General features: G+C 35.3%; 1 protein-coding gene across 2 annotated transcripts; it reads left to right on the top strand.

The window, feature by feature from the left end:
- Positions 1-4276: 4276 nt before the first annotated feature.
- On the top strand, positions 4277-14807 carry spint1 (serine peptidase inhibitor, Kunitz type 1). 2 transcript variants are annotated; one of them, XM_023353207.1, is made up of 10 exons: positions 4277-5018; positions 6501-6661; positions 6803-6944; positions 10453-10620; positions 11784-11816; positions 12036-12167; positions 12299-12349; positions 12502-12672; positions 12887-12946; positions 13958-14807. In XM_023353207.1, exons 1-10 carry the CDS (start codon positions 4613-4615, stop codon positions 14083-14085), a joined length of 1452 nt encoding a protein of 483 aa, XP_023208975.1. In that variant the 5' UTR covers positions 4277-4612; the 3' UTR covers positions 14086-14807. The 2 variants fall into 2 exon arrangements, with proteins under 2 accessions (XP_023208975.1, XP_005806224.1); XM_005806167.2 differs by having other exon boundaries at positions 4279-5018; positions 6498-6661.
- Positions 14808-15227: the final 420 nt, after the last annotated feature.

Below are 15227 nucleotides of genomic sequence, written 5' to 3'. Positions count from 1 at the left end.
CCACATTTGAGTTTGCTCTGACTTAGTTTAGCCATAACTAGGAATTAGAGTAAGTCTTTGAAACAGCAAATCTTTCATCATAAAGGAGGCCAGCCTTTATGGTTGCAAATGTAGCAGGGGTAAGCAGTTGATCCTCTGCAACTCTTTACATGTGGCTACATGACTCATCTCATACCAATAGATTGGTGACTAACCTCATAAACAAGCTCAATATCACTACACTTATCAAAGCAGTGTTAAGAGTAATGGGAATATAAATTATACAACAATAACTGCATTGAATTTCAAACAGAATTAGCTAAAAAGCAGGTTTTCCAAATAAACAAGTTGTTCACCCTTAAAAATGTCTTTAGCTGGTGATGGAATAACACTGCCACCTGCTGGATAAAGGACGGGAAACCATGAAAGGTCATATCAGATTAAATGGATAAGAAAGGGGTTTACATTCTAAAACCCACTCAGCCAATTTATTAAAGCTCGGTGATATGGTGAATAACCACATACACCAGAAGATGGCCACACTGTCGGTGTAAAAGAGATGAATAGTTTTTAAACTTCAACAAGTTGTCTTCAATACCTCTAGTTGCATTTTGTTTTGTGATGAGCTGAATACTATTTTTGTTAACAAGCGACTGAACAGGTATATCTAAAATAATAAAAGTAATAAAAAGTGACTTTGTGTGGCAATTATAAAGTTTTTAAAGCATATACATAAAATCTATGAGATTTTGTTTCTCTGAGGTAAATTTATGGTTAGACACAGAGACATGTTTAGTCATCCTTCAAGATGGAAGCCGACTCAAGGCTAAGAACTTAAACTTTCCCAAAGACAAATAATACGTTTTAAGAAAACAACATCTGTGGCAAATAAAGTTGAATGAGGGTCTGAGTTTATTTTGTAACCAAACACAGTGAAGAGTGCGGTAAAGCAGGCACAAACTCTCCCCTGCTCAGTTTTCGAGAACTGAAACAGACTGTCACATTCTGGGATTATCAGGTCTCCAAACAACCGTTTGATGCAATCTACAAGCTAATCTGTTGTCTTACAGTCATGTCAGGAAAAAGCATTCCCTCTCTATGCAAACACTTGCTAAACTATACTCAAACTTGAATTGTGTATTTTGATAAGTCAGAGATTGGTGTGACTGACTGAGCTTAAAATAATAAATATGTGGAAATGACTTAATCTTATTTTATTAAAAGCAGTGCATGCTCATAGTCAAGTACAAGTCCGTGGATCTGCTTTTCTATGTAATTCCATGAAACCCCTTGGTAAAGGGCATTGTATTTGGTTCTTCTCTGTCATTCATGATATTAAGAAAAAAACTAAATAATTGAACTGGATAATGATTCAAAAGCTATAGATAAATTAACCATACATGCAATGTTGTGATGACTTTCTGGAGGCAGAATTTCAGAAAAAGCAGGAGTTTTTAAATAGACAGAGACCCAATTTCAAGGCATTAAATTAGGAAGTAACATTTCTTTTAAGTCATATTTGATATACATAGCACTTTTACAACAACTTAACAGTTACTTGATTGTGCTATAAAATGGCACCATGTGCCTGGAAAACACATAATCCCGCCCCCTTAATATTATGCTCATTTCTACACATCCTCCACAATGGGAGGATGCATAATTCACATCATCCCATTGTGTTTTCCACACCCTCCCATAAGATGTATGCTTGTCTACTTTTAAAGCCTTGGTTAAGCATTTCACGGCACTTCCATGCATGCAAATATGCATGCAGAGAGGCTTTAGATTTTACATAATTCATTTTTTCATTAATTCATTTTTTAATTTATATACTTGTTTATCTCTGTGGTTGAATTTCTACAGATTTTAACTTTTTAAGCATTTGCACATAAGGTATATGCACCATGATGCTATTGATAATTACATTATAATGCTATATGGGTGTTTTAGCACATCAGATTACTGTCAGAAAGTGCTGCTCTGCTGTGGTCTGTGGTAATCTAGAACGACACATGGAGCAAAATAGAAACCAGACGTGCACATAGCATTTTGCACAAAAACCACATACTTTACTGTAATACCCATAACCCATTTGCTAGCATACAAGAAAGCAACATATGAAATGAGATCAGATCAAATATGCTCTAGTTTCTTCTAAGGGGCATTCATTGCGGATGTTGATACAGAAACTGCAAAAACACTTGAAACCAGACATTTAGATACACTGAATAAAAATACACAAAAAACATTTTTCTCAATGTCTGATGTTGGATCAGACCAAACTGTTCCTGTTTTATCTTAGTTATAATTACAAACATTATTTCAATTTGCTAAATGCCAGTAAGTAAGGTGAGAACATGTAAGCCTTTGAATGTATGTAAACATCAAAATGTTTGCATACATTTGGTCAGTATCCAAGATGTTTGTCTTTTAAACAGTTATCCTGGTTCACCCATAACCCAAAAGTTTATGGGTCAAATCATTTGGGTTTCCTCCACAAACGTCTGATAGGTTAGCTGACCCATTTCAGTTAATTGGAGGCACACCTGTCGATATAAGTTGTAAGGCTACACATTAAACACACTGCTTTTTTGTTTGACACAATGGGAAAGTCAAAAGAATTCATCCAAGATATCATGAAGAGAATTGTGCTGGTAATTCAGTGACATCACAGTGAAACGTAACCTGTACCAACACGGTCTGAAAGGCCCCTCAGTCTGTACTTCAAGAGAGACATGTCCTGTGGTGGAACTGCTTGGCCATACTGACCATAGTTACATGGAGGAAAAAATGGGGATGCTTGTACCACCCCAACTGTGAATGATGGGGATGGCAGCATTTCTAAAGTAAATTTCAGACACCTTATGGTGAAAACTTCAACTAAAATAGATGACACATTTAAGGTCTGCTACATATGGGTTCAGAACTCATTAATAATCGCTTTTACTGTCAGTTTTATAGAGGTGCAACCTAGGATGATGGAAAAACAATAGGCTTTTGTGACATGCAGTTTGCCTTTAACAAAGTGTAAGCTGATACACTTTAAAGAGCTACTCTGTTACATACAAAAACCAGCTAGGCTTCTTTGTATTTCTGAATGATTTATAAAGAGTTGACCTTTTTGGCTGTATAGAGGCTGCTGCTTCCCTCTTTTTGCTCAAAATATTGTGGTGGTCGTTACGCCAAACACATCATTTTCAGTTTGTTAACACCACTGAGCATGTCTCCAAAAATTAAGGTCTTCATCTCAGAGTGTATTTACAAACTGTAGTATGGCTTTTTGTGTTGCTTATGGAGTAACAGCTTCTTTCTTTCTGAATGGCCTTTCAGTCCAGGACTTTATTCATTGTTCGTCTCTGGGACAAAGAACCTATGTCCTTCCTGAGCAATGGCAGGAGCAGTGATGTTTACACTTACATATAATTGTTGAAACTGATTAATGAATTGATTAATTAATACTGCTGGACATTTTGAAATTATACCAAAGGACGAACCAGATTTGGTGAGGTTTACAGTTCCTAGTCTGATTTGTTTTCATTTTTTCATGATGTCACACAAGAAAGCAGGGTTTAAGATGTTATCTTAAATACATAAACAGGTGTGGCTCCATTCAACTCAATTGTGATTTAACTCAACAAAGGCTTACAGAGCCATGACATATTCATCTGGGCACTTCCACATTGTTTGGAAATGAAGTAATTTCAGTATGAATTTGAATAAAGTACTAAAAATAATCTACCATTGCTGGGGTTTAGCAAATAAAAACAACCTTGGTAATCATAACTGGGCCAAGATACAAAAGGATTAGTCAGATTTAATAAATAGTCCAGATGTAATTTGGGTCTGGACTCTGAACTAAATTGCATGATGTGCCACTGTGGAGTTTTTGTCAGACAACACAACATAAGAAAAAGACAAAACAAAAACAAACCAACAAAAAAAAAAAAAACGTAGAAATGGCAATATGTTAAAAGTCATATTTCAAATAAAAAAAAAAGTTTTTAAATGTCAGGGAACCTTACATAATTTGGAGAGACAACAAGTTCAAGTCGTAGCAGTGACAGCTGTGGTGCTGATAATTTCACTAGTTACATTTCGTTTACCCAACTTTAATAACTTTTGTATCAATATTTCACTGGTTCTATTTTTCCCCTGACTGCCTTGTTTACCAAATAGTGGGGGTGAAACTGGAAAAACACAGGTGTTGGTCAGTCGCTGTTTTCCTTACACACTCGCCTTCTCGTCGTAGCTTCAGTCAGAAGGGAGTGGCATCGGGAGTGGAATTTCACTTCCTGTTGTTTCTCAGGTGAGTCATCTGAGAAATGTTGTCAATGCTCGGGTTTGTGTCGACACCAGAGTTTCATGAGTGTTTGTTTCGTTTCCTTTTTTTTTATTATTCTGTGGAGGCGCTAAGGGTACCTGTATTTGACTACCAGGAAGTAATTCTTTAGTCACTTTCGTGAGGACTGCCTTTGGAGGACGGAAAGCTTGTGTTTTACTCCTTGTGCGGAAAGAACCCTCCTTTTTTAAATAAGACGGACACTATTTTTTTTCTTCTCAATTTGACTTCAGATTTCTTTCACGCAACTTCTGCTTTTAACTGAGTGGTAATCTCGAGGAGACGATTAGAATGAATTTACTTTTCGGATGCCACTTCGCAGCGCTCTTGTTTCTAGTTGGCTTTTTGCACCTCACCGCTGGCCAGAGCACTGCCGACACCTGCCTGTCCAAATTCGACACAGGTAAAGACAACTTTATGCTCAATGCCAATGAATCGGTGAATGAAGGGGCCACGTTTCTCTCCTCGCCGAAAGTGGGGAGTTACATGGACTGCGTAGCGTCCTGCTGTAAGGACCCGAGGTGCAACGTCGCTCTGATGGAGAACCAAGGCGAGGGCACCATTAACTCCTGCTATTTGTTTGACTGCTTATACAACAAGAAATACGCCTGCCGCTTTGTCAAGAAGTCAGGATATTTCAGTTACATCCTGAAGTCTCTCTCTAAGGACTACTACATAAAACACGATGCTCCCACAGGTGAGTGTAAACCTCCGTCAAATACAACCGAAATACTGTAGAACTGGGAATGCTTTGATGACTGCCTGTTGCAATAATAAACCAATTGTTAGATTTTAGATGAGTAAAAACATAGTTACATTTTCATGTGTAACTGTAATTTTATAACATCACCTGCAAAGAAAGCTGAAGAAGTTATCAGATGGTTTTCGTGTTCATATCTAGGCAGCTAATTAAGCAACCATCTTGTGGACGTGCTGTTCTAAGTAGGAGAGTAGGTGTGACACCCTGCCCTGAGCTGTGGCAAAATCAAATTTAATTATTGAGTTGGTTTTAATTGAACAGAAATAGCAAATTTACTGCATTGTGAACATGAGTGACGTCAGGGGGCGAAGTACATCACACAAGGCAAGAGGAGGTGTGGAGAGTTTCTGAATATTCAGAATGTTTATGCGTTCCAGTTGTCTTTTATTATTATGTTGAATATAAAAATCTAATTTAAATGTCTTCTCATCCATTTTGACTCCTCAAAATGATTCTTCCATCCAGCCAGGATTAGGAGCTTTTAATTTGAAAACAAAATCCTTTCAGAATGGGTCGATTTTGTTTTGACTCCAAATGAAAATACATTTTTTTAAAAAGAAACGAAAATAATAATGCTTTTTTTGTGAGTGTTGAAAATCTAATTATCCAGATGTCACAGGGTGAAGCATGCATTTTACAAGCAAAAAGTGGACACATAATGTTTTCTTTTACTTTTTTGAGTTTGTTATTGTATGACAGATATTTAAATTAAGGTTGTTGTTTTAAAAAGAAGAATAACAGTTTTGTTGTCATCTTTGGTTGTCCTATTTTTTTCAGTCTGACATCCTGGTCTGCTAAAGTTGCTTATAAGGGTCGGTGCTTCATCCTGTGATGTTACTGCCCAAATTTGCATAACATATCTGTCAGATGTGCCCTGAACAAGCTTTCCTTGTATTTATGCATGTGCAGTGATATAGGTTGCATGTTTTCTGTGTGTATTGTATTTCATTAGTCTCAATGAAATACATTTTTTCATTGGGAAAAGAAAAGAATGCTTTTTTTATCCATTGTGAGATTACAATGGATAAAAATGCATTTTTCTTTCACTCATCCGAATTCTACATTGTTCCACTAAAGTATAAATTTGGAGGAAAATCAGAATTGGAAATATTGCTTTCAAAAGACTTGAAGAACTATTGTTTTTGTCTAAGTCAAAATAAGTCTGAAGAAAATGCAAAAAATGTCCACTCTCCAAACTGGAATAGCTCCTTTCTCTACCATCACTATTTGTTATGAGGACGACAGATTTAGATCAGAAAGTCTAAGTTTTTCATGTTCACACACGTCTGGAAGTGAGAAGTTGCTGGGAATGTCATGCTCTTTTTTTTCCTCTGCTTATTCATAATTGTTTCCTGGTGATCCAATTGAGGTTATGTGTCATCCTTATCATCTTTAATTATGTATTTCATATCCAAGAAGAAAAAAAGGACTCTCCGCCAGTGGCCATTGCTGGTTATGACATAGTGGTCCAGCCAAAAGAGTCTGTGAGACTGAGCGGCTTCCAGAGCAGAGATGAAGATGTGCAGACTTTGACCTTCAAATGGACCATGGTTACCATTTACCCATATGCGATCATTGAGGTAAGAAAAGCAACTTTAATTCCCGACCTGTTATTGCCATACTTAATTAGCAATTTTGCAAAATGTCCCCTGTACCTTATTTTAACAACACTGCTGAGACCGTAATTGAGTAACTGAATATTGTCCTCCTTATTTTTGCAGAAGTCAAGTTTTCCTGATGAGATCACTGTATCCAATCTAACTTCTGGAAAGTACAAGTTTAACCTGACAGTCACGGACCATGCTGGTCAGTCAGACAGCACTACGATCAACGTCCTGGTCCTGACCCCTGACGAGTCAGAGCGTGAGTGTCTCCTCTTCCAAATCAATAAAACGGATCATTGTTTTATTTTTTGTTTGTTTGTTTGTTTGTTTTTTTTCCTTTGACAATTTTGTAACTCTGTAGTTTGCTTGATTTATACCCAGGTAGGAGATGGAACTGTTTAATATAACAAAAGATACATTTTTAGAAAGTACTATCCATTTAAATTATGGGTGACATTTAAATATTTTTATTTATCTTTAATATGTATGAATGGCAAGGAAAATAAATTGATACACAGTGTTTTAGGTAAGTCATTATGATTTGGAAGTAGTAATGAATAAAAAATGTAAATTGTGGATACAAATGAGACTACAAATTGAAAGACAGGAATAGAAAGAAAAGATATGATATCCTCGTTACACCTTATTGTTTCATGTCATTATTTATTGGTAAATTCAGACGTGTTCTTGCCAGTTTTCCCTCTCACCATTTTGTAACTTTGTATTTAAGATCGTTTTGTGTGTGATTGCCGAGGGGTGTTTGTCCTGACCTCAGGCATTTCAGACATGCCATGTGGATGTTTCATATCCACATTTAATGTCATGTGGTTCCCTTCTGCCTACCCAAGCCTTCACATATAGCTCATTTAACCCACTATATCCTTAAAGACAAGCCATATTCAATTAAGATATTGGAAAAATGTTTAATTCTTAAATTGTGCTTCAATCTTTTGTAAATGAAGCTTTTTCTGTTGAAAAGAAGTGTCATCAGTGTATGAAAGTGTGCGTGAATGACTGAGAGGTCTTCTGAACTAAATTAACTGTGACACAAGTACAAGCCATTTACCGTAAATATGCAGAAAAACACATTAAATGGGCCAATCCAGAGAAAGAGTTCTATGGCACGCACGTGCTTGAAAAAAAAGAGGAAATTATGAAATAGTTTGCTTTCAGAATAGTGATAAATGCATCACTATCCAAGTGCTTAGGAAATGTAGTTACTAATAAGACGTCACTGACGTCTTGAAAGCAGTACACAATTTAGAGTATGTTTAAGGAACTAACACCCAGAGTTTCGGTTGGTGTTGGTGTCTGTTCAGGCATTCCTCCTGTCTTACCTCGCTTTTTCCGTTGAAATCTCTGTGGCACATCTAAACAACTCTGGATTTCTCAAATTTTTCTTCTTGGATTTTTCATGTTTTTTAGCCATAACTTTTATTGTTTGTGCCAAGATGGAAGGATAATTTCCCATCAGCTTGATTTTTCAGTTTTTCTGGTTGTTCTTTGCATGTTTCTGTGGGCTGGAGGATCCTATGTTAGTTGGAACCAAACGAGTTGAGACATGCTCACACACAATAAGGAAGCAGAGATAAGAACCTGACTGGTTATATAATTACACAGTAAACTGACATTGTACAGGAAACAAAATGGATCAGCTGATGGTAGGTAGGATGCCGCCATTAGCATGGAATAACTGAATAATCCAGATTACTTCCTTTGAAATGGGTTCTGTTGAGAAAATAGAACGCAGTATTACAGTCAGTGTTTATTTTGTTTTGTTTTTTTTACTGCTCCCCTGATACCATCTCTCCACCCCCAACTCAACAAAACTTGTCTGTCTGGTTTCAGGTTGTTGCACAACAAGACTTTTATCATTGTTGCTGTGTGAATTGAATAAAAGTGAACAGGAGTCTTAACTCTCAAAATTCTATTGACTTTATAAGTACTAGAAATGTCCCACCCACACTGAAGCTCAGTTACCTATTAATAGTTTTTCAGTCGCTTAGTGGAAAATCTTGTTTAAATTCATTTTTGTGGTGACATTTCTCTGCAATGTGTTACAAAAGCTGCTCTTTAAACGAATGCTGATGCAGAGTGTATCATTAACTACAATGAGATTACCCAAATCTGCTTTTCTCAACATTCTTTTGTTTTCAGAACACACCACTTCATGATTTTTTTTTTACTTTAGTGCATGTCTAGCAGTTACATAATATTAAAATGGGAACTTGGTAGAAACTTTGAAGGAAATGAGCCCTATGTCTGGTGCCTTGTTCTAGAAAAATATTATGGGTTAATCACATTGGCCTAACCTCTTGCCTTTTTAATTTTTTTTTCCCTGACGATGTGACATTAGGGGACAAAAAACTAAACTCAGGCAAATCTTTACAAATCAGAATTGCCTCTAAAAGTGCAATTATTCTGCCAATTTGATTGATACACACAGAAAACACACACAGTCACCTCATCGCCCACGTTCCATAGAAAATGAATGGAGAGGGATATTCCAAATTAATATTTAAAACTAAAAGACTTCCTATAAACCTTTCTGAATATAAAAACTTGGAAAAACATAGAATCTTCAGACAGGGTTGAGACAATAAAACATTTTCTTAAACGTTTTTTGAAAACATGCAGTAAGTGGCATTTTTGATGTGGGTTATTAGGCATTCACTCAGAACGACATCTGAAAGGGTTGGGGCACCAGAGAACTAAAAACTTTCTGCTACAAATAAAACAATTCATTTTAGGCACTTTAGGTAGTTGGGAGTTCAACAGAGAAAGGGGCTTTCTCAGGGCACCATTCCTGCAAGAACCATGACTGTGTTTTATATTTATTTTTCAATCTTACAATATTAGGCATTGTGATTAATCACAAAGCTAGAGTGTGATTAATCTGATTGCATTTTTTAATTGACTGACAGCACTAATATATACATAATCTCAAGTTTCTGTAAATGTGTGTGTACAAGATGGTAGCATGTGTAAGTGCAGCAGCTATTTGTTGTCTTGAAAATTTGTATGTTTATTTTATTACTATTTTAACCTTTTTATCACTATTTGGAGTTGCATCCTGGTTTTTACTGAGCTGCTTCAGTTCAATGACAATAATGGCTTTCATCCATCCAATATTTCACTTATGTGAAAATCAGGTTGAGATCCTCATTTTCTGGTTCTGCTGGAAAGGAAAATGACAGCGTATACCTTGTGAATTTTCTCGAAACCTTTGAAATAGCACTTATCCCTGTTACTTATGCACACTTTTTACGATGTCTTTTCCTTCCACACTACTTTACATTGGAATGCTGGGCCATCTTCTTTAACATTGTGACTTAGTAGTGGCTGACATAGTGTGGCTGTCTGCTGGACAACTCTCAAGACGAGAGTTCTCTCCATGATTATATAACTTATTAAATTGTCCATTGCATAAATTCTTTAATTAAAAATCATTTTCACATTTTCTTAAAGACAGAATTTTGGGTTCTTAGTACATAATTTACAGAAATATGTTACTGAATATTAACCTTATTCAGAGGTTTCACTTTGTGATATAAATTACAAAAAAATCTTTTCTTTTTTTTAATAATAATCTAGCTGACATGTACCTGTTTACAAAGTTCTTGATTTTGTGAGTAAATAGATAGCATTTATTGTCATTGAACAGGATTCAACGAAAAAACTTAGATGATTAGAGGTTTCATGCAGTTTGTCAACAACATGTGTGTGTTTTAGTTTTGATCCTAAGTCTTTATATTTTGTCCTTTCAGACCACTGCATGGTTCCAAAGAAAATTGGTCCGTGCCGTGGTTCATTCAAACGCTGGCATTACAACGCTGCCTCAGAGCAGTGTGAGGAGTTCATCTTTGGGGGTTGCCTGGAGAATAAGAACAACTACATTAAGGAGGAGGAATGCCGGAAAGCCTGTCATGGCACAGGTAGTTTTTTGGGGGGTTTTTTTAACTGACTTTTTTTTTTTTTAAATCAGCTTTTTCCCTATTAAAAAGCTGATTACTTGGTAATGTAATAACTAAGTAATAGTTTTCTTAATTGCAAATACTGTAGGTTTTTCCTTGTCGGTTGCATGCATGACCATAAATATAGAAATAAACTATATTAAACAGGTTCAAGGTGTTGTGAGAGCTTTGTGAGTTAAAAAGGGTAACCAGTTACAAGTAAATATTAAGTAATGCTTGAAGTAACCTTTTTGCTCAAATGAAGCAGATTTGCAACTTCATTTGGGCAACCCACTTCCTGATTGAAGGCTGATCCAAGAAACAGTTCATCTTTGTTGAATATGAAATTGGATGTCAGAAGTTGATTGAACTGTCTAAAATATTATGGAATGTTATGATGCATAGTTTTATTTTCTTTTTTTAAATAGTTTTTGCTTCTTTTTTTTTTACTCTGATACAAACTATGGTAACTAATAGCCTTCATGAGTTACTAAATTATTATAATCTTTTATGTTATAATATTTTAGTGACTTGAACTAACCAGATCTGAACTTTCAATTGTAAGGACTGTTGTTCTTTAAAGGTTCAGTATGTAACTTTTACAAATAAATGTTTTTTTTAAGTATTTGTTGAAACTGTCACCATATGACAGTATGTTAGGAGACAGATATGCTGTGAAAAGTTTGATTTCCACCACCTCTTCTATGAGCTATTATTGCTGTCTGAAGAAATTCACTGCTCAGAAGTCATCTCGGCCAAAAACAACCAATCATAGCCAATCATAGAAGGTCTTAGCATTGTCAATCAACAAAATGTACTCACAGCTAAATGTGCTAATTTTGGAAAAACAGCATGTCATTAGAGGAAAACCATTAACTGCTCTCATCAGTGGCCTGTTTCAACAAATATGTAAAATAATATATTTTTAATATAAGTTATATACTCCAGCTTTAAGGTCTCTTAAAGTGTATTTTGATTAACTTTTTAGACTAACCAAAACAACCTCTTATTTCATGCAGACAGACATTGCATACCCTATATTTCTCTAAATACCTGAGCAAGAATGACTCTCAATGTTTGCTAAGCAGAGTTATTGTTTGCAGCAAGCAATAATTTTTCTTTGGTTTTCTTTGTTTTTGATAAAGGTGGTTCATCTGGGCGAAGTCTGCATGTTGCAGGTAAAAACTATCACTTTATTTTAGGAGGTATTTTGATAAGAAGAAATGTAAATGCACAATTAGACATTTTAATATTCATAGAAAGTTTTTATTGTCTGCGTGGTCAACGAATGCCTTTAAGTTTATTAGTTTTTTGCTTTCACTTGTAACAGTGCATGCTGCTATTTGTAGAATTATAAGATGGCCCAGCTGAATATTATCTATGTGTTTGTGCCACAGAAGAAAAGTGTGGAGCTCCATGTACCACTGATCAATTCAAGTGTGATAATGGTTGCTGTTTGGATAGAGGACTGAAGTGCGATGAAACGGCACAATGCACGGATGAATCAGACGAGAAGAACTGCAATGACTGTAAGAGCTTGCCATGCAAACCAGACCCAGTTCTCATTTGACTAATTTAATTAAATGCTTTGATTACAACATGTTTTAGATGCCATATTAGAATTATTGTTAACATTAATTATGTCCTGTCTGTTTATCAGTTCAAAGCAACTTTCGTACTCTGTTGGACCTTAACTTGGCTGGAAAGAGAGGTGGTTTGAATTTTCCATTCCCTGTTGATTTCTGACTTTTAATTCACTTCCCTTCCTTCTTCCTGAATATAGTCTTCATATATCACAGATACATGCTTTAGTCCTTTGTTTTGAAATCATAGACTTTATCATTTTTGTAATTTTTATTACAGCGTACTGTACGGATGAGCCAGAAACAGGAACTTGCAGGGATAGCTTTACAAAGTGGTACTATGATCCCCGGACGCAGAGTTGCACCCGCTTCAATTACGGAGGCTGTGAAGGAAACGATAACAGATTTGAATCTAAGGAACAATGTATCCGAGAATGTCATGGTGTGACAGGTGAGTTTGTAATTTGAAGTTGGATTGGCACGCCATTTATACATGACTCAAAGAATCACTGTAGATGCAAAACTATGTTATTTCTGCCTCTTTAGACCTTTGATTTGTTATCATGTGCTCTTATTAATCAACCAATATGGAATATATTCAAGTTTTGACGTTGCTTTGTCTATTTTTAGAATGTGTCATGCATATGTGTTTTCTTTTATTACAGAAAGCGATATATTTGACAAACAGACCAAAGCTGAGAAACAAGAGACTGACTCCAATACAAGTAATCAACCTCTTTTTTCCCCCTTGATAGTATTAAACTAGGTTAATGTACAGAGGACATATTACTGGAATGATTTGCATAAAGTATAATTAATGGGTTGAACCACAAAGTCTTCAGTAGAGATTAAATGCAGGAAGCTTAGCAGTTTTTGACATATTTTGAGTAAAACAAGTAAAATAACACAAATGACTTGCAATGACTTTAGTTCAGTTTGTCTGTATAGTTTCGGATTTAACAAGGTCAGTCATATCCATATATGTAAAATCCCATTTGGTTTGAAATGATTTCAGAATAGTCTGGTTTATTCCAGCACAGTCCAGGTATTAGACTCATTCAGACCCGATTACATACAGTCTTGTTTATTTCTTAATTATTATACACTGCAGTCAGATATTTAATCAGTCTTGTCTCAAAATTAGAAAATGTTGCCACATAATGTGGCAAAAGTGGAGTTAAAACCCTTCTAGAACTGGAGCAAACCTCCACCAGAACTAGGTTTACCAGTGAGAAGCCATCAGCTTCAACTGACTGGAGGGAAAACATAAACATTATCACTTAGTCTTTCCTACAGTTTGTGGGAAAGAGTATGGAAGATATTACAGTAGTAGCTCCTTCAGTAGCTTAATCCAGGAAAAAAACAAACACATCTTCAGGCCTAAACAAAAATTGTAAAATAAATTATAAGGTACACTCACAATCCACTTTATTAAGTTTAACTTGCTGGCCAATTTTTGTCTGTACTGACATGACCTCATCAAACAGTTGCTACAAATTAGTTCACGGTGAGAATTTTTTTCCACCACATCCCAAAAGTGCTCTAATGGAGTAAGCTCCAAGTGAGATTAAGAAGCCAGTTTGAAATTGTTCTTTTTTTTAACCTGTAATTTGTCTTTTGTGTGTCTTAACTATGAAAATGGGTTTCAGTTTTTCTGTCAAACGTCAACGTTTATTCAGCTCAATTTTGCAGTTCAAGTTCAAGTTTTAACCAAAATGTTTGTCATTATTGGACAGGTGTTGTTGCCATTGCCATTGTCCTGGGTATAGCCATCGTCATTGTCCTTGCCATCCTGGGGTACTGCTGGCTAAAGAACAGACAGCCCAGCCACACCCTGGTGTCTACTAACAGCAAACCTCTGTGAAACCATCTTACCCTCATCTAAATGCTTTATCACAAACAAAGACTCTGCGTTTGGAAGTGCAGGAAGGCTTGTTTTTTCTTCTAATTAAGTCTGTATGTGAATATGTTTTGAAGAGGATGCATATAAAAAGCAGAAAGTCTTTGATGAAATGTGAAGTGTTGCTTTAAGTTCTGCATGCTACTGGAATAAATTGGCACAGGAATCTGTAAGATGAGGTTATGTGATTGAGCATCAGAAGAAACCCTCCCATTAGAATACAATATTTGATGTTTTTCTTCTTTCATTTTATATCAGTTCTAATTAAACAACTTTTGCTGTTTATTGTACAGTTGAAAGCAAAACTCCTGTCTTTCAACCAAACCCAGGGGATATCGTTTATATGTACACTTTTGACATGAACGTGTTTTGTTTTCTGCAGTTTTCTTACTTTAACCTTATTTTACACATTGTTGTTACATTCCATTGAATTTCACCCACATGCAAACTGTTGTACATAATCTTGGGTTTAAAAAAATATTTTCTTAGAAGTACTTTTATCAATTTTTCTTTTAGGTTACAGTTTTTTATATATATATAAGATTTGTGTTTAACTTTACTATTAAATATTTTAATTGATACACCTGATACATTTGTAGATATAATTTGATATAGACTTCTTTAGCTTTACTTATTGTCATGATCTTATTGTCATGATCTCTGTCTTAAATAAAAAAAAGTTTTAAACCAAATTTATTATTTTTGAAATTATTTTTAGAAATATGTATCTTACACAGTTGCCATTTTTGCTTTTTGTCTTCTTAAGTAATTTCCCTGCTGGGATGAATAAAGTACTTCTATTCTATGCATTAAGGCCTGGACTTAATGTTACTTCTGCCTTCATAAAACAATTTAAAAAACTTAACTGGTTAAGTTCAGTTTTCATAGAACAACAATCCTGTCCTATGAACCTTTAAATCATTTTCTTTATTAAATTGACTTTTTTTAACACAACCTAATCACTGTTCTGACTTGGGTAATTAAGATTAGTGATAGAAGACCACTGACACCTCAAGAGTCTATTATCACTGATGTGGGGACCCAAATTTTGCAAAAAATATATTATGAAAAACCATTTTATGTAGGAATCTACAAAAAGATGATTA

Source organism: Xiphophorus maculatus, chromosome 19 (assembly GCF_002775205.1).
Source record: "Xiphophorus maculatus strain JP 163 A chromosome 19, X_maculatus-5.0-male, whole genome shotgun sequence".
In the NCBI taxonomy this organism is placed as follows: Eukaryota; Metazoa; Chordata; class Actinopteri; order Cyprinodontiformes; family Poeciliidae; genus Xiphophorus; species Xiphophorus maculatus.
This window is presented reverse-complemented; position numbering and strand designations above follow the sequence as displayed.